Below are 18,280 nucleotides of genomic sequence, written 5' to 3'. Positions count from 1 at the left end.
AGAGGTTGCTAATGCTCTATCTTTTACCAGCTCCAGAAGCAATTGTGCTTTCTCAGACGTCTTGTTAGGTCCTGGCATCTACTCTCAGCACTTTTAAATGAGATGTCCCAGATGTTTAAGGCCCCTGAGATTACTGGTGGATAATGTCAGCTGGGTATTCAGCCCGCTTGTTCTTTGCCTCACGTTGCTTTCTGATGAGAACAGTGCATGGACCACTTGTTTCTTTTTTCAGACCTAGTACTAATAATCTTTCTGTAATTGTTTTCCATTCTGTTTCTCCCTTTAGCCATCTACCTTTGCAAGAGGACCATGCAGAACAAAGCCAGGCTGGAGCTGGCGGATTATGAAGCCGTAGGTACACTGCTGCTAGAGTTTAAAGCTGGGGACTGTGGGGAGGGCTTTGCTTGCCCATTGAATGTTGCCTTTTTGTACTTTGGGGTCAGCCTTTACTGTGGTTTCTTTTTTAGTTGTCAGATTTGTGTGAAGGTTGATCTGGAGACAATATCAGGAATGTGACTGGGGAACATCCCTGGCTTAGTGGTGTCTCAAATGAAAGCGTCTGCTGCACAGCCAGCCCTTCAGATTGGGGCAAACTGCAGAATCATAGGCTGCTAGGGGTTAGAAGGAACCTCTGGGGATCATCTATTCCAACCCCTCTCCTAAAGTAGCTTCACCTAGAGCAGGTTGCACAGGAACACGTCCGAGTGGATTTTGAAAGCCTCTGGAGAAGGAGACTCCACAACCTCTCTGGGCAGCCTGTTCCAGCGCTCCGTCATCCTCAAAATAAAGAAGTTTTTCCTTATGTTTAGGTGGAACTTCCTCTGTTCCAGGTTGTGCCCATTACCCCTTGCCCTATCACTGGGCACCCCTGAAAAGAGTCTGGCCCTTTAGATATTGATAAACTTTGATAAGATCGTCTCTACTTCTTCTCTTCTCCAGGCTAGACCACTGCAGGTCTCTCAGCCTTTCCTCATAAGAGAGAGGCTCCAGTCCCCTCATCTTCTTTGTAGCCCTTTGCTGGATTCTCTTCAATAGTTCCCTGTCTCTCTTGAACTGAGGAGCCCAGAACTGGACACAGTGCTCATTACACAGAAGCTTACCTTGGTTTTCTGTTTCCAGTTAACGATTCCTGGTTTATATAGCGGTTAGTAACACATGGAGATGATGGATTTTCAGATGCATTATTGGGCAATTAAACTTCTGATGACACATCTAGTTAAGAAAGTTTTCAGATGTCAGACTTGGACTGTTTTCAGTGTGCCATACAAAAACCTATTGCTTAAGCTTATTCAGGGCATGTTTTCTGTTATGAAATTATTATCCATAAAAACATCCCCAACTGTGGCTACGGTTTGTGCTGGGTTTGGGTGGAGAGGAGTGGGAAGATGGAGACAGGAGAGACAGGGCTGGTGTGAGTTTCTTTGAATACCAGCAGTGTAACACTCTGACCAGCTGAACTTGTCTTTCTATCATATTGACTTTTTTTGTTGACTAGCTTAACAGTGTAACAGCTGAATTTCAAACATGAGGTTTTTCACTGGAGGTTTTCTTTCCAAAGCTGATTCTAGCTGATTCTTCTGTGTTCATGTATATTACAATGAAAACATTGATACTGCATGTATTTTAGGGGGTTTTCTAAGAATGGACTTTTTCCTTCTAGATTTTGGGACTTTTGTGCATGTGGATATATGCAAATGCCATTTGATCCTTTCAGTGAAGAGCAAGCAAAAATCACAACATACCTAGTCCACCCTGGGAATGCGTCCAGAGTTCCCAGGAGTTCTAATCTTGACGTACAGGCATAAAGGAAGGAATATAATAATCTGCCTGCACATACACATCCTTTTGCTGAGTTTTCTCTTCTGCATATTGCTGATTTCATTATTAAAACCATTAAAGTTGCTCATAGCCAACCAATTAACTGGAAGCACTCTAAAGATCTATCATAAAGCAACAAAAGGCTGTTCAGCAAGGCGCACACTCCCCCACACACGCAGCGAGGCTCTGGCTAACTACTTTTGCACTTCGATGTCTACTGAGAGCAGCAATGCTCCAGTGATGGCAAATAATTAGATCTTGGCAGTCTCTCATTTTTCTTGTGAATATTGCATTGCACAATTAGAGGTTACTTCTGCATTCAAACTTTGGTCTCTTAATTAGAGACAATCAGATAAGGATGGCACCGTCTCTTCCTAGTCATTATGGGAGCTGAAGCAGATCCAGCAATGGAGATGTAAGCTAAGCATGAGTGAGAGAAGCAGGCTTACAGGAGTGGGAAGGAGCTCTGTGCATTTAGTACCCATTTTTGGAGGTGCAGCGTGAGAATGCTGCTCCGTAGGCATCAGCATTGACCTGGAGTTTCCAAAGAGAATCTTTACAGAGCCTCTCAGGGGGACAGCTTCTCATTTTTAGGTTCTGCTTGCAGCGTTCATCAATAACCCTTCTCCCCCGGTTTATACCAGTAGAGCAGGGGTCTTGATGATACAATTAAGCTTGCATAATTGCATTCAATTTTGTTTATAATTGGCCAAACACAAGCACGATTCAAATATTGCTTCAGTTGGTGGCGTTTCATTGGCTTCAGCATATTTACTCCAGAGGGCACATGTGAACATAATTTAAACCAAAATAAATTAGAAAAAGAAACCCACAAAAAATTGTTTTGGCAGATAATTACAAGTAGTTCTTCCTTGCAGCCGCAGTTAAGGAAATCATCACAGCTCAGTACAGCTGTAAACCATTTGCTTAACTGTTTTCCTCTGTGTATATAGGCTGAAATGCTTACACGGACTTGGTGGTAACAGGGCCAGGCTTTATGCCTTGTGTTATACAAGAGTTTAAATAATAAGAAGATTTCTTCTAGCATTGATATGCATGCACTCTAAGCACTTCCTTGAAATAAAGGGAATAGGTATAAAAAGAACAGCAGTAGAACTAGTAATGTTAATTTTCAGTGAAAATTTGCAACAGTTGAACCAGTGATAAGAGAGAAGAGCATCAGTTCAGTCCTCTCTCAGGCCTCCTTATCAGGGTGGGTGCAGATATGTGACTTCTGGGTGCCATTGGAGCCTGAAATTCTGGCCGTGTCCACATTTGATCTTGTGGTGAAGCCTCATCCACCTCCAAATGGTCATGACACTCTCTGTAATGGATCTGGAGCAGAGCTCTTTCTTCAGCTGTAGAGCAAGGCTGCATCTGGTCCCAGTCTTCGCAGCTAGGGCTGTTCATTGTTCAGGCAAACAAGCTATTTCCTTTTGTGAGTCATGCTGGCAGTCCCCAGCCTGCAGTGCTGTGCAGCTGCCTGATGCTCTCCACGGTGACCAGTGCTGAGCACAGCAAGGGATGCTCGGGCTTTGCACCTTAGCAAAAGCCTGGAGAGAAGAGAGTGGGGGGGGGAGGAAGGGAAAGTGGGGATGAGAGGGAAACGTGAGTGTGGCAGCCATCTGCTGTCAGACGTGAAAGCTGTCAGCCTCGCAAAGCTTCCCAGAGTTATCTTTTGGGAACAAGCCCATCATTATTTTTGTAGCAGACCTCAGGCTGTCTTCATCACAGTCCATTACTTCTTCCTGACAGGGCCCTCTTGGCTGCAGCTGTGGGGCTGCAGCCCAAAATGATGTGGTACAGTCTCACTTTGCCTGCAAGATAGTTCACTGGAAACCAACACTGACTTCTGTGTCTTGAGTTTTCCAGCTTAAAAAAAACAAAAAGAAAAAGGAATAAACACCTGCCATCTTAACTGTGCTCTTAAGCCATTGTTATAATTACAGGGATTAATTGTTCTTACTGTTTTCATCTTTTGTCAGGAAAACTTAGCAAGACTTCAGAGAGCATTTGCAAGAAAGTGGGAATTCATCTTCATGCAAGCTGAGGCCCAAGTGAAGTGAGTAATCCTGGAGCACTGAACTGCAACAGTATTTACAGCTCTGAAGGGAAGGGGATTCTGCACAGATAAATCTCTGTCAAAGTCTTTGCTGCAGCTAAACTCAGGTGTTGGTGAATTTTATTCACCAGCAGGCTAGAAACAACAGAGAGCCAATTCTGAAGATTTGCGCTAGAATCTGAAAGAGGGATTTAATTATCCGTACGTAGAAATGTTGGCCAGTAGCTCCTGAGCCTGAATTCATCATGGGAGCTTCAGGAGTTCTCTTGCCCATTCTTGCCCATAATTGAAATCTACATTTTTTTCCTCATCTTCCCTCGTGAGCATGTTTTCATTATCGCTGCCGAATGAGTATGGTCCAGAGTTTGTTGACTGGAATCCTATAAATTAGAGCCTAAAACCCTCCGTGTCCATTGTGTGCATGTATTTGTCACCAATAAAACGGAAAGGTTGGTGAAGATGGCATATGAGGACATTGGTACTGATGCTCTGCACCACTGGAAGGAATTTACCATTTCAGCATTAGATGCTAAAATGTTAAGGAACATAATTTTTTTGAGGGTGTGGCTGAGGTGTATACCTCTATCTCTGAGTAACTCTTTGGAATTTTGATTAATTCTTTACTTAATAATGTTGTAATTATGCATTATTTAAGTACATGGTGATTATCCTTTAATTTACAAGACAATTAAGGGATTTTTTCCTCACCAAAATACCAGCCTTCTGTTTGGCAGAGAAAATTAGAAGTTGGATTAGCAATTGTGCTTTCAGTTACTTAGAGCTTTATTGCCCAGATGGAAACAAAAGAAAACAAAAAAATGATGTTAAAACAAAATTCTGCATTCTGTCCACAGCGTGCAATTATTACCTGAGAAAGAAATGTAAATATCAGATTCTTGACATGATCACTGTTGCTTACTCATATTTTCTGCATTCAGTTTTCTTTGAAATTTAAGCATGGACAGGCCACTTAGAACTTTTGTTTTTGCTGGCTAGTTTCAGCTTCTTTTTCCCAGTTCATGTGATGGTTCAGTCTTCAGGTTTCCAATACAATAGGGCTGGAATTCACAGTGTAGTTCAGAGCCCCAAACCAACTATAAAGGAAAACAAACCAAAAATACCTGAAAACTTCCCTCCTGCTTTTGCCTTCCAAATCTTTGTTTGCACACAGGATTTCCATTGTTGTGTCTACATTATTTGGGAACTGCAGCCACAGAGCACCTAATTATGTTGTCTTCATAGTTTAAAATGTGAAATATCGAATTATCAGTAAGTTTGGAGATCTGAGCTGAGCACCTGGGTTCAACACAAAGCACCCATGAAGACATTTCATGGAGCCTCCAAAGAGTCCCTTCAGTTTGTGTATGGTGTGAGGCTGACAGAAAACTTTGCCTTTGGCCAGGCATGAAGGGTTCACTAAGAAAAGAGAGTTTTGGGGCTGGGTGTCTGTGCTTGCTTTTTAGTGTAGTGCAGCGACTGCTGTCTGCTGGTGGGGACAGAGCCTGTGCAGAGCTGGTTTCTCATCTCAGCCTTGCAGGGGGGGATGTTCAGAGAGTGATACTGAACTCTGGAGGACTTGGTCTTTTTGTGGGCAGGAGTGTTCAGAAACTGGAGTTTCAGTCCCCTGTTTTCTATCCCCTTGGTACATTTCTAGCACAGACTTAGCCAAGGATCACTGACTCTCCAAAACCAACCAACCAGGCAAAAAAAAAACCCCAACCAACCAACCAGACCAAAACAGGATAGGGGAGAACCTGATGGTCAGAAATCCCAACCTGCATGTTTTTTTTTCCTTACTGCTTTGATTTTCCTGTGTGACAGCAGCGTGGGAACCAGCACAGGGCCACTGTCAGCTTTTCAATCCTGTTCTAGAGGCAAAAGTGGTTCCTCCTCTCCTGTGCCTCATCCAGTGTCTCTGCAGGTGACATCTTGCAAGCCAGCAGTGACTTTGCTGTGCTCGTGTGTAGAGCTGAGCATGGGAGTGAGGGACCAGACACACATTGCTCAATGCTGCTGAGAGACAGGTGGCTTTGAACAACTTCTGGTGGCCTTTGATCTGTGTGCTTTGAGTGAGTTGACACATTGGCTGCATCAGGGCTGAAATGATTGAGCTGCAGTTGTGCTGGCCCAGCTGCACGTCTCTTGGGTGAGTGCTGGCATGCACAGGGCAGGTGGGCCAAGCCCTAACAAGGATGCCTCAAGTGCTGCTTGTGCTGTTTCTGCTGGAAGCACCTGGAATAGCTGCCCCTTCACAATCTGTGGTCATACCAGCAGTGTTTCTAGGGCACCAAAGTGCAACAGGACCCTCTGAGGTGGCCCTTCATCCAGCACCGGCTAAGAGCTTCACCTAGAGTGAAGAGGTCCCAGTGGGTCTCCTGACAGACCCAAAGCCAAACGTGAAATTCCCCAGCCTGACAAATCAGGATTTGGGAGCAGAGTATCAGGAAAGGTTGTTTTTCTCACCAGATGAAAAAGCAGATGTTAAAATAAATTTTCCACCATCATAGGAAAATCTCTTTTGACACTACTGAAGTAGTGATATTTTGTTTGTGGCACATGGCCTTGTAAGTGGGATTGTGACATTTCTGTACAAAAAAAAAAGTAGATTTCTGAATTTTTTTGTCATTGTGTTAAAAGCCCAGCTAGGAACCATAACAAAGAAGCAAACACTACTTGTTTATTGACTCATGTATGCTTCTGCTTTTGTTTACAGAATCGACAGGAAAAAGGATAAAACAGAAAGAAAGATTTTGGACAGTCAGGAAAGAGCATTCTGGGATGTGCACAGGCCTGTGGTAAAGCTCTTTTTGAATTATGAGACCTTCCAGGGTTTGACAGGAAAATTTTAATACTAGTAAACACTGTGGCATGCACAAAGACATTGTCTTGAAAGTCACCATGTGGGATTTTCCTCACAGTTCAAAACACATCAAGATGTCTACAGATCACTTTAGACATTTTAGGCTTGTGCATGCACAGAACTATTGGTTTGGAAATAAATGATGAATGTGAAATTTTGAATATTATTTATTGTACATGTGAAATCAAAGCAGCTTTTATCCAGTTTGGCTCAGACTTCCTAGAAAAAGCTCCCATCTTAGCTGAGATGTTTCCTTTTGGTGCCAAAGTTATGAGTAAATGGATTGAATGCTGAGATGCCAACTTTGGGTATATGCAGTCTCTTGTTTATCAAGGCTATTTTATGGGACACAAACTGCAGGAAATAATTTTGGAGGAGATCTAATTGTATATATTTATAAAGGTAAGATAGCATGAAGTCTATGAACAGAGGAGTAACGCTGTTGCCATCTCTTTTCAGCCAGGCTGTGTGAACACCACAGAAATGGACATTAGAAAGTGTCGTCGTATGAAAAACCCACAGAAAGTGAAAAAGGTCAGTCTGAGTTCCTGGTTTTGTGGGTTTTGGGGGGCTTTGATGCTTTATTTGTTTGTTTTTTCAAATCATGCTTGACACCTGCAGTATATCAGTTTCCCAACAGGAAGCAAAAAAATGGTGTATTGCAAATATCAGTCCCATTTTGTTCTTATCTGTGAATTTACTGTTCCCCTTTCACCAGCAGAGTGGTGCAGGCTGGGTGACTGACACAGCTGAGGAGAGCATTAAGGAGCTTCATGGCCCAGATGCCTGCTGGCTCTTCACTCCTATGTTAAAAGCAATTGGCAAAAGTACCTAGATCCCATTACAAGAAACTATTTAGGCACAGATTTTTCAGAGCTCTTTACCTGCCTTGGTCATTTCAAAGGCTGGATCATTAGCAAGTTGAGTGACTTCCAGAATGTTTTAGCTCTTATGTGGTATGGTATCAAAGAATCATTCAGGTTGGAAAAGACCCTTGAAGTCATGGAGTCCAACCGTTAACCCAACATTGCCAAGTCCACCACTAAACCATGTCCCTGAGCACCTCATCTACACGTGTTTTAAATCCCTCCAGGGATGGTGACTCCACTGCTTCCCTGGGCAGCTTGTTACAGGGCTTGACAAATCTTCCAGTGAAGAAATTTTTCCTAATATCCAACCGAAACCTGCCCTGGCACAACTTGAGGTCATTTCCTCTCATCCTGTCGCTTATTACCCATTTTGGGGGGGAAAGCAGACTCCTGAACTTTCATTGGTAGTGAAATTGCAGCAGAGCTATTCACATGTCTCTTATGAATCTCAAACAAAAAGCAAAAGCACTAAATGAAGGGATAACAGATATTACTTTCAGTGCAGGTCTCTATCCTGAAAACAGATGGCTACATGTCAGCCTGCAGGTTTTTGTTTAGAGGGGTTCACATGAACTTTACCCACTGGCACCTGGTTAAGCACTTTCTTCAGTGTGTAGTTGTACAACAAGAAATTAAACCAAGTAAAAAAGAAAATGGCATAGGATTAGGTTCTAGTCTTTTCTTAATCCATAGGTTCACCACAGTGACCTGTCAGTGTTCATCCTGCAAGCTTTGGCATACAGAGCCTTCAGAGCTCCTAAACATCATCAGCTGCATTTTAACATTTAAAAGAAACTCTTAACATACCTGCAGACCTTCCAAGTGCAGGCATCTGCAAGCATGGACTGATCTGTACATTTTGCTCCAGGCTGAATGATACTGACCTGCGTTGATATAAACAGTAGGAAATTGCTGGCTTGTTACTTTACTGCTTTGCATACTGCACTTTTCCTCATTGCATAACAGAGAAAAATGCCTTAATCTCTTCTGTCTGTCTGTTGGTTGGTTCCTCACAGTCAGTGTATGGGGTTACAGAGGAGTCTCAGCCCCAGAGCCCTGTGCATGTGCCCTCCCAGCCTGTACGCAAAACTACAAAGGAGGATTTTCGGAAACAAGTAAGTAGGTGCTGTATGACAACTCTTCTGAGAACTGCTGTCAAAAAAAAGTCACCAAAAAAAGCAGCGTTAAAGTTACTGAGTTACCAGCAAAACCAATTATATGCTTTACCTGTCCTTGATCCTCACATGCTTTATGTAAAGTATTAAGTATTTAGAGATACATACATATGTTCACTGAGCAGTGCAGTTGTCTCTCCCTCAGAATTACTTCCTGCAACAAGCAGCACTCACTGAAGTACAGGCAGGAGTTGCTAGGTCGGCGTTTTAGTAAAGGCAGCTTTAAACATGTTTCTTAGGCAGCCAGTTTTAGGGTGGTTTCTGAACTAAATCTGAACACTAAGTTTCTGGAGCTGTTTCCATCGTAGGCAGTGTAGGCTGCAGAGTACTGTGAAGAACTAGTTCATAGCAGAGTGCAAATGTGCTGTAAACCCATTATTGGTCTTGTGTTGCCAGTCAGGGAAATGGAAGAGAGGAGTGTGGTGTAAAAAGGGGATCATATTGCACCCTGAGCAGTCTAGAAACCTCAGCCTCAAATATGTGCCTTTCCTACTTTTAATTATGTCTTCTGAAGCTTCCCCTGGGGCTTTGCCATAGGAAATGGAGACTCCTGTTGGAAGCAGTTAATAAGCTTCTTCTAATGCCTAGGGAAGGGTCCCATTTCCTTTTGAAGCTCTTTGGAAAGAGAAATCAATAGTGTATTGGGGTATGATCAATGCATGCTGTAGAGCTCATGGATTGCTAATGTCCTTGTCGTCTCTCTCCCCAGATAACTTTTCTGAACATGCAGATAGAGAGACATTGTTTAAAGATGTCCAAAGTAGCAGAAAGGTGAGTGTCCCTGTTTGTGTCGTATCCCGTTCTTTCCCCATCTCCAGTTTGGCATTTCCAGAAGCAGAGAGTGGGGCAGGAAGGCACAAAGGCTGGCCCCCATCCTGTGAAAAACAGGTGAAAACCGAGGATGCTGTTATAAAAGCAAAAGAAATATGATTCATGAAAGAAAGGACCCTTGCAATGCTTTTGTTTTCCACTTCTTCATGACCCTAGAGTTTATTTACAGAAAAGTCATTTCATTCTACTTGAAAATACCCTTTTTCCTTTGTGGCTGAACTCTCAGTACTTATCCCTTGTGAGTCTGGCACAGCTTTGGAGACATCTCTGCATTTCTCTTGTTGCACGAGGTGTTCATGTCCATATTCATATTGGGGTTGCAGGGACAGTTTCTGCTCCCACTTATACAAATGAAACCCTATGGAAAATACTGGGGTTGTACCTGGACTACCCAAGGCAATGTTTTAAGAGGTGGATTCCTCATAGAGGCAAATCAGGGCATATTTTGACTTGCAGAATATTTAGTTCTGGTAGGAAAGTATAAACCGATAGAGAACAAGCTCAAATGTGATTTAGAATGACAGCTCCATTACTTAGATACTTGTAAGTTATGTACATTTCCAGGGGAATCACTGAGACAAATGTAGGAATCAGCCACACTTCAGTAACACCACTTTTGTGGCAAAACTGTGTTGAACATGAGAGATGTGGTAAGGGCTGGTGCCTCATAGAGAAATAATAAGGGAATTTTTATTTAAGCAAATTAAAGCCAGCTTACCCTATGGCATGAGCTTTGCAGTGCCTGCACCTGTAATTAGCATGTGTGTACTAAACTGGGCAGATTAAATGACAAGAGTCCCTAAGTAAGTTCCTCTTGGCTCATAAAATTTAACAATTAAAATAAAAATTTATCCAATTAAATAGAAAATATTCATAGGCTTCCTGAAATCCTGCGTGCACTATATTGTATAACAGAAATGAGCACATTCATGTTTATGTTTTAGGCTTTCTGGTTCTTTTTTCTTAAGAAGATATTTTTTTTTTTTTTTTCTGTACCAGAAAATGTCTTTTTTTTTTTTTTTTTTACTGGATTTACTTACAATGACCTTAATCTACTGGGACAATAATAATTTCCAGGCTGATAATTTACAAGCAAGCAGATCTATTTTGGTTGATTTTTTTCTAGGTAGGTATCGATTCAGTAAGATGGACTCAGTAAAACTCATTCACTTGTGAACATCCAGTGCTGTCCACATAACACACCTGTTTTTCAAGTTCCTAAGGAGCTACTGAGCTTATAAATGTAACATTGTCAGTGCCAAACAAAAAAACAACTTAGTTTTTGGTAAAACTGTACATAAAAATTTCCTGGTTTGAAAGAGCTTGGAGGGTCCTGGGGACTTGGTGTGGAGAGTGATGGGAATTGCAGCCTGGTTGTGGAGGGTCATGGAGCAGGTGGGAGGGAAGTAGAGAAACTGAGTCCAGTGGCTTGGCAAGGGTGGGGGTAGATGAGGAGGAATGAACGTGGATGACCTGTGCTGAACAACTGCCTGAAGTAAAAACCTACATGGGCTGAAAGTCTGATGTAAAATGCTGAATACGAATGCCAGGAACAAATCTGCTGCATGAGGAGGTGCTGTTATTAGTAAGTCACTTTTCAGGCTGGCTCCTGCTTTCAGAATTTGTTAAGTGACAGTGTGGCAGGTCAGAGTGCAGGAGATGGCATCTTGGTGCGCTCCTTCTTACAGCCAAGCCTGAGAGCATCACTACCTGCCATTTTTTCAGTATAGCACAAAGGCACTTTCAGGCAGGACAAGGGAAATAATGAGCAAATAAGGCAGGGGATGATGTCTCATTTGTTATCTAAACTGCTGCCTCATCTGTTATGAGAATAAGATATAAATTATTTTAATAGTGATAGACCAATCACATTCCCCATGAATGCATGCTACTCTGTGGAATAGCCCTTGTCCAGCAGAAGAGGAAAGGCTCCCAGAAAAGGTTATCCCCAGTTCCCATGAAATAAATGCCTACTACTGAAGATTGTCTTCCCTCTCCTCCCTGTTCTCCTTCCAGAAGCCAATCTGCACTAGCTGTGAGAATCCCTTAGCTGCTCCAGGCACCCTGGGAACAGTTTCCTACAGTTTTCTTCTCCTTTCTTCCACATTCTTTCTCCCCACTTAGGACTTGTGTACTGTCAGGTTTAGAATTTGGCAATGAGATTTGAGAACTGTTGAGCAAAATTACCAATATATTCTGCCTGCTGTTTTCCCTGACTGCATCATTGTGCAGCATTAGTGCAGTCCCACTCCATGTGGCATCACAGAAATGGCCGGGGAAAACCAGAGCATCTTCCTACCAGAAGCAATCTCAGCTCCCTAGATGCTGTCCTCTCAGCTCCTCAAAGCTCCTGTGAAGGCTCTGCAGAGCCCACTGACTGAGAGGCAGCTGAGTTCTCAAGGCAGGCTCTGCACCCTTGAGTGAACTCTTCCCACCACCTCCTCTACCAGAGCTACAGTGCATCATCAGAAAGGGCAAAAGCCCAGGTTTGCATTCTGACAGAAGAGCTCTCCCTTGGGAGTGCCCTGCCTGTAGACTCCTTCAGACAATGAGGCAATGATTCCATTGCTGTCATTATACTGAATCAGCAAAATGTGTTTAGCAATTCCCCCTTGTTTCATTTAATTTTTTTCCCCCTTTTAGTTGTGTTAGTACTTGTACTAGCACCTCTGATGCCTTCTTATTATTTTATTAGGAGCAGTTCAAGCTTCACAGGAGATATCTCCTGATTGATCCTTTTTGTTGTGGTGGTTTTTGTTGTTTGTTTTTTTGTTTGTTTTTTTTACCCAACCCTCTCCTTCATTGATGTCTTGGGGATTGCTTCTGTTCTCTGAAATTGGACGCTGCTCCCTCCTCCAACCCTTGACCCACAGCAGTCATGAAATGTAATTAATGAAATGAGATGAGACAGCCCTGAGTGCCCTGAGGGGCAGTGGGAACCTGCTGTGGTTACAAAAGTGTATGATTTTAATGCCTCGTGATAAGAGCTAGGACAAACAAAAAGAAATAATTACTGTAGACCAGGTCAGGGAAACTTTCTGCCTTTTGTGACCCTTTGTTTCACAGGGTCTTTTCATTCTCTTGCCTTTTGGAGATGTGGAAGACCAGAGGTAAAGTTTAGCATGGACAATCGCAGTGCAAGTAGATTAGTTGTTCAGTAAGATGAGACTCAATTAACTTAGTTAATTACTTGGCAGACACAGGGAAAAAAATTAAAAAGTGCCTTAGAGTATTTCCAGTATAGACTAGGACAAACTTCTTTTGATTTATTTCATATATGCTGTCTTTCTTTTGTAAAAATGGGCCCCTAGCCCCAGCCCCAGTGGAATTCCTGAATTGCTTAGTCAAGCAGACCGGGTCCTTTTCCCAGGAAGCTCTTTGAATCTTATCCTGGTGAGGATTAGAGGCTGTACATCTTACCTTACTCTTCATGAAGCAAGCCAGTAGAAAGGCCTGATGTTTTTCCAATATGCATATAATTTACTACATTCTGAGTTAATTATTGTGAACTGTTGTTGAAATGTTTTACAACAGTGCCATTAGACTAAATATTGTACCAGTGTAACAAAAAAATTATCAATAGCCCGAAGCTTTGATGCTCAGGACTGTGGTCCTCCAAAGATTTAAGGGTATTCTTAGCCCCAGCACATGACCCTGTTTAGATGAGTTACTCATAAGTGGGTGCAAAAGGCTGCAAAACACAGAAGGGCAAGAGGCAACATGCAGCAGATGAAGAGGACATGTGCTTCAGAGCCATCCCATAGCTGTCCTACCACAGCAATCCTGTTGTTGCCTCATTGGGCTTTTTGTGGCCATCTCCAGAGAGATGAGCCTGAGGAAAATACTGCAGTGAACTGGTGGGTGTTTGCAGAGAAGTCCTTCCATGCACTGTGGGAAAAGGGACTCCTGGGGTTGCTGAGAAGCTGACTAATCCCTACAGAAATAAAGAGCAGCACAAAATAAAAGAAAAAGAAAAGCCCTACCTCTCTGACATGGGAATGAGCATTCAGGCCCTGATTTTTTTTTTTTCTTTTCTTCTTTTTTCTACCTGTCAGTTTAATAGCCTACACAGAGCAGTATGTGGAATACGACCCCTTCATAACTCCTGCTGAGCCTTCCAATCCCTGGATAAGTGATGATGCAGCTTTGTGGGACATTGAAATGAGGTAAGAATTGGTAGTTGTCTTGCCATTCATTTTGTATCCTCTTCCCACTGCCTTGTTTGAACAGGAATTTGGATGTCTAACTTTACAAAATACAAGTACATAGCTAAAGTATCACCTTCACTACTCCCATCCTGTGGCCATCTACTGCAGGTGCTGAGCAGCTTCTAGTGTTTAGCTGCTGTGGTTCAACACCAAAGCTGAACTGGGAGTTCACTTCAGCAAATCTTTGAAAAGAGAATGCCAAATCTAATCCTGTCTGTTCTTGAATAATAATGTAAAGTTTAAGATGCTACCAGCCTAAGAAAGTTAATTCATAGTGAATCATCAGGAAAAGGGCAAGTTATTTCCCCATTTAAAAGCCATGTGGTCTGGGACATGAAAGATGTTTTCACCTGCTTTTCTGGTAGTCACTGTCAAGGGTTAGGCAGAGCTGGCCACTAGATGATGATAGATGCTCTCTGTTAACCCCTCTCTCTTCCCAAAGGGGAAGAGAAAGGGAATAAGGGAGAGACATGCACAGTTTGGAAACTCGCGCTAAAACAGCTTTAATGAAAATAATAAAATTAAATGTATTACAAGTATATACAAAACCAGTATTGAACCCAACCCCCCCTGATAGCAGTTGTGTCACCACTGATGCTGTGGAGCAGGCACTGGGGAAGTCCCAGGCTGGACTCAGTGGCAGACAGGAACTGGGTTCAGGAGTGCATGGATTGGCATTGGAAGCAGAATGGACACCAGATATTGAAGTCCTCCTTGGACACCAGATATTGAAGAGAGCTTGACCCTCATGATCCTTTAGCTTTAGAATGAATATGGCATATGTGGGATGGAATTCCCCACTGGTCATTTTAGGGTCACCTATCCTGTCTACTCCTCCCCATGGGTGTGACCTCTTACTTTCTGCACCCCCAGCGTGGTACACAAGATTTAGCAGTGACCTTGGTCTGCACAGGAGCGGGTATAAGCAAGGACTTTTCTACACATGCCAATCCTTGCTAGTAACTCTAAACATTGAGCATTACCACTGCTAGGAGCAAACACTGTCTACAAAAATGTCATTAACTTCAGAAAGTGGAGATACTGAGAAGTGAATGAGCTGAAAAGTAAAATCACTAAACAGAATTAGTTCTGTTCTAGCTCAAACCAGGACAGTCAAAAAAATAAATTAGTTCCCTAATCTTTGTCCCTCATCACATAAATTTACTATTTTGCATTTCCTTTTTAGGCATTTTCTCCCTCCCTAGCATCCCTCCTCCTTTTCCATCCTCCCTAGCAGGGCTAGAACCAGATACAGCCTCTGCAAAATCCTTCTCTGGAGGAATCCCCACCCACAAGGTAATCCAGGCATCCATTATTTCTGCATCTGGTAAGGCAGCTGCAAATCCCAGAAAAGCTGTCTGTGTCCCTGAAGAAAACAATTAACCTGATGTCATGGCCTCTGTAGGCATGTAAAATAAATGCCTGTCTTCTGCTATGATTTCAGAGTTAAGGAAGGGGATTCTCCTGCTGATGAAAAAGAGGAAGTTGTATTGTAGGGAGATGGAAGAACAAACAACTCTGTATTTCCATTTTATTCTCTATTGTAAGAGAACTCACTGCATCTGCATCTAGTTGCAACTTGCATGAATAATTAAATGATCCCCGAGAGCTGCTGTAGCCCTTGTGTTGCCTGCAGAGCTGTTTCTTCTGTTAGGAGAGCAGAGCCCTTGCTCAGGAAAACAAAGAACCTCTCCCTTCTAATGGCAGGGCCAGCTGCTGAGTTGGGCAGCCCTGTGCCACTGCAGTTCATCCCTTACGGCACCAAGGACTCGCCATGCAAAGCCTTCAGTTTTAGACAGCACTTTGGCCTTTTCATCCCTGCTAGAACATTGTGCAGTGGCAAGAAGAGCAGCTACAGATCTCTGGATCCAGCAGGAAATTCCCTGAGCTTAGGTCGTGCAAAGCTCTGCACCAGCATGGGTTCCATGCCCCCGTGTTCTGCTGGCTCACCTAGCAGGTAGGCTGGAGTCTGCTCCCGGGTCAGTCCAGGAGGAGCCATCCCAGCTGCTCTGCACTTTGAGTGAGGACATGCCCATCAGTTTTGCTTAGTCTCTACACCAAGAGGAAATGAAAGCGGGCATTTTATTTACCCCTTTGGCTTATTTGTCTTCGACACAGATCGCCACTGTCCCCTAGGGCTCCGGGATTAGGGATCACTGTGGACACGACCAGACATGTGGTTTAATAGATATGTACTGTTAACAATGGCTCTGCTGTCACAAGTGTGAGCAGCTGGGCTCTGTTTTAATGGTTGTCTCATAGTGTGACGCCATCACACCAGGAGCTTTCAAACACTTTGTGAGCCTGGAGTACGCTCTGATGCGGGCTGTCTGGTAGGATCCTCGTTGTGATTCCCAGGCACTGCCTCTCCCCATAGGCACCTCTGCAACATGTCTGGCAATTCAAACAACGGCTTATGTAAGTGAGGTTGTATTAAGAAATAATTTAGGAGAGAGGTTGTTAGTGATTTTGAGTGCCTGTGCATCTCAGTGTCCCAGCTGAGATACAAAATAAGAGTCTGATTATCATGGAAGGAAGGAGATGCCATTTAGTCTTCCAAGACTTTAGGCATCCAAAAATCAGAGGCACTGAAAAAAAACAGACCACAAACCAGTAATCATTTTTAGAAATCTTGTCTGCCCTGCTTCTTAGTGAAACTGCTTTTTTAATGCAAATGTGGAACTGAAAATCTGAAGCTGGTTCCAAGTGACCAGCCAGCACTGTGTGGGACACAGGAGATGTTCTGGAGCTCACCAGCAGAGCCCAGGGAAATTTCTGCTTTGACACATAAGAAATCCTAAGATACATTTGAGTAGATGTATAAGAAGTGCCTACTGAATAATCATTTGAGTATTTTATGCTGTTCTTTACATGTATGCTGTTTTTCACAGTAAATCTACCAGAAATTGCTCTGAAAATCATATCATTCACTGTCTCTCTCATTTTACTGTGTACATAGCCCATAGATAGTGGAGTTGCTTTAATGATGACCCTTTCTAAGGGTCTTTATAGCTTCTTTTTGTATATTATTTGCTAACTTGTATTTCTGCAAAATCCTGAGAAAAAAACACTATCTCCTCATCTGATTATCTTCCTCCCTTTACTGCTTAGCAGAAACAGCAGCAGCTGCTCAGACAGCAGGCAGAAATGCACATTCCATCTGTTTTTTCCTTCCTCTCTCCAAACAGCAAAGAACCCAGTCAGCAGCGTGTGAAGAGATGGGGTTTCTCCATGGATGAGGTGCTGAAGGACCCCGTAGGACGAGACCAGTTCCTTCGTTTCCTGGAATCTGAATTCAGCTCAGAAAACCTCAGGTGAAACCTTTTTTGACTTGAACTAAGTGAACGGGGCCAATCCCACTCTCTTGCATAGGTGAAACAGTCTGTCTTGAACTAAAAATCACTCATTTGAATGGAGATGAGAATGGCAGGGTTTGGCCCATCACACTGCTGTGGATGCCTGTACTAGAACTCTGTAAGTAATCTCAGGAACAGTGTTTCCTGGAGCCAGTCTTGTTAAGTATCAAATGCAAAGGCTTGCAGAGTTGTAGTAGTGTGATGAGGCACAACATATTGCTGCTAAGCCCCCTAACAATATATAAGATTGACATGGGTATTTGTGGCAGGGGTCATGTTAGGGAAACAGTATGGCAGACAAGTGGTTAGATATCATTGCAGTACTGGCACTCATCAAATCAGGTTTGCAGCAGCTACTTTTAATTCTGGCACCTCCAAACTATTTGACAGCTTGACTCTCACCTTAGTAGCACTCTCTGTGTGGAGATTCGGAGTACCTGGCTCCTCATGTTCTGAAGAAGACTAAACTTCTGTTATGAAACTTTATGTAGACACCCATGTGATACTACATCTATTGTGCACAATTCTGCTACTTCAACTAAAGCAGGAATAGGCAACAGTAATAAGTTGCCTTTTTTTGGTAAACCAACACTAGATGAAGGCAAAACCTTTCCCTAGAAGATCCAGCTCCTCTGGCCTTGTCCATAATCCTGTTCTAAATCAAATCTCTGGCCCTAGTACATCGCTCCCAGGTACAGACTCATTGCAGAATTGATGAAAAGATACTGGAAGTGCCAACAGCATGCTTCATTCTGGGGTAGCAGTCCTTCAAAGAGGACATCTGTCTCTTCAGCCCTTCCAGCTGCAAAACTAATTGCTACACGCAGTGCCTTAAGATTCATGAGTCACCCCTGTGTACCCCAGAACTAAAGTATTAAGCCATTTTCCCTTACTGATAACAGGTATCTTCTCACACTGACAGAAAATGAGAAGTCTAGCTAGATATCCTCCATAGACCCCAAGACTCCACAGCCCTGTCTGCATAGCAAGGATCCAAGTCCCCTGCTTGTCCTGTCATCAATCAGGATATAGCCACAGGTTTTATCGTATTTGTCTTGAATCTTAACTTTTAATTCCAACCCTAACTCTGAAGTTCATTTT

The 18,280-nt window shown here is 43.0% G+C and overlaps 1 protein-coding gene across 1 annotated transcript in view; it reads left to right on the top strand.

Annotated features, from left to right (window-relative positions):
- The window catches only part of RGS6 (regulator of G-protein signaling 6), a gene marked incomplete at its 5' end in the record, with an annotated part of 23,530 nt that extends 6,389 nt beyond the window's left edge, over nt 1–17,141 (top strand). The window contains 8 exons of the mRNA XM_008941376.1: nt 287–351; nt 3,804–3,880; nt 6,594–6,675; nt 7,200–7,274; nt 8,626–8,724; nt 9,494–9,555; nt 13,671–13,781; nt 17,012–17,141. Of these exons, the coding sequence (XP_008939624.1) occupies nt 287–351; nt 3,804–3,880; nt 6,594–6,675; nt 7,200–7,274; nt 8,626–8,724; nt 9,494–9,555; nt 13,671–13,781; nt 17,012–17,141 (701 nt within the window). The remainder of the gene's footprint in view (nt 1–286; nt 352–3,803; nt 3,881–6,593; nt 6,676–7,199; nt 7,275–8,625; nt 8,725–9,493; nt 9,556–13,670; nt 13,782–17,011) is intronic.
- Between the last annotated feature and the right edge of the window lie 1,139 nt (nt 17,142–18,280).

This window comes from Merops nubicus, unplaced genomic scaffold, assembly GCF_000691845.1.
Source record: "Merops nubicus isolate BGI_N331 unplaced genomic scaffold, ASM69184v1 scaffold21035, whole genome shotgun sequence".
Classification (NCBI taxonomy): Eukaryota; Metazoa; Chordata; class Aves; order Coraciiformes; family Meropidae; genus Merops; species Merops nubicus.
Note: the sequence above shows the minus strand (reverse complement) of the source record. Positions and strands in the feature narration are given on the sequence as shown.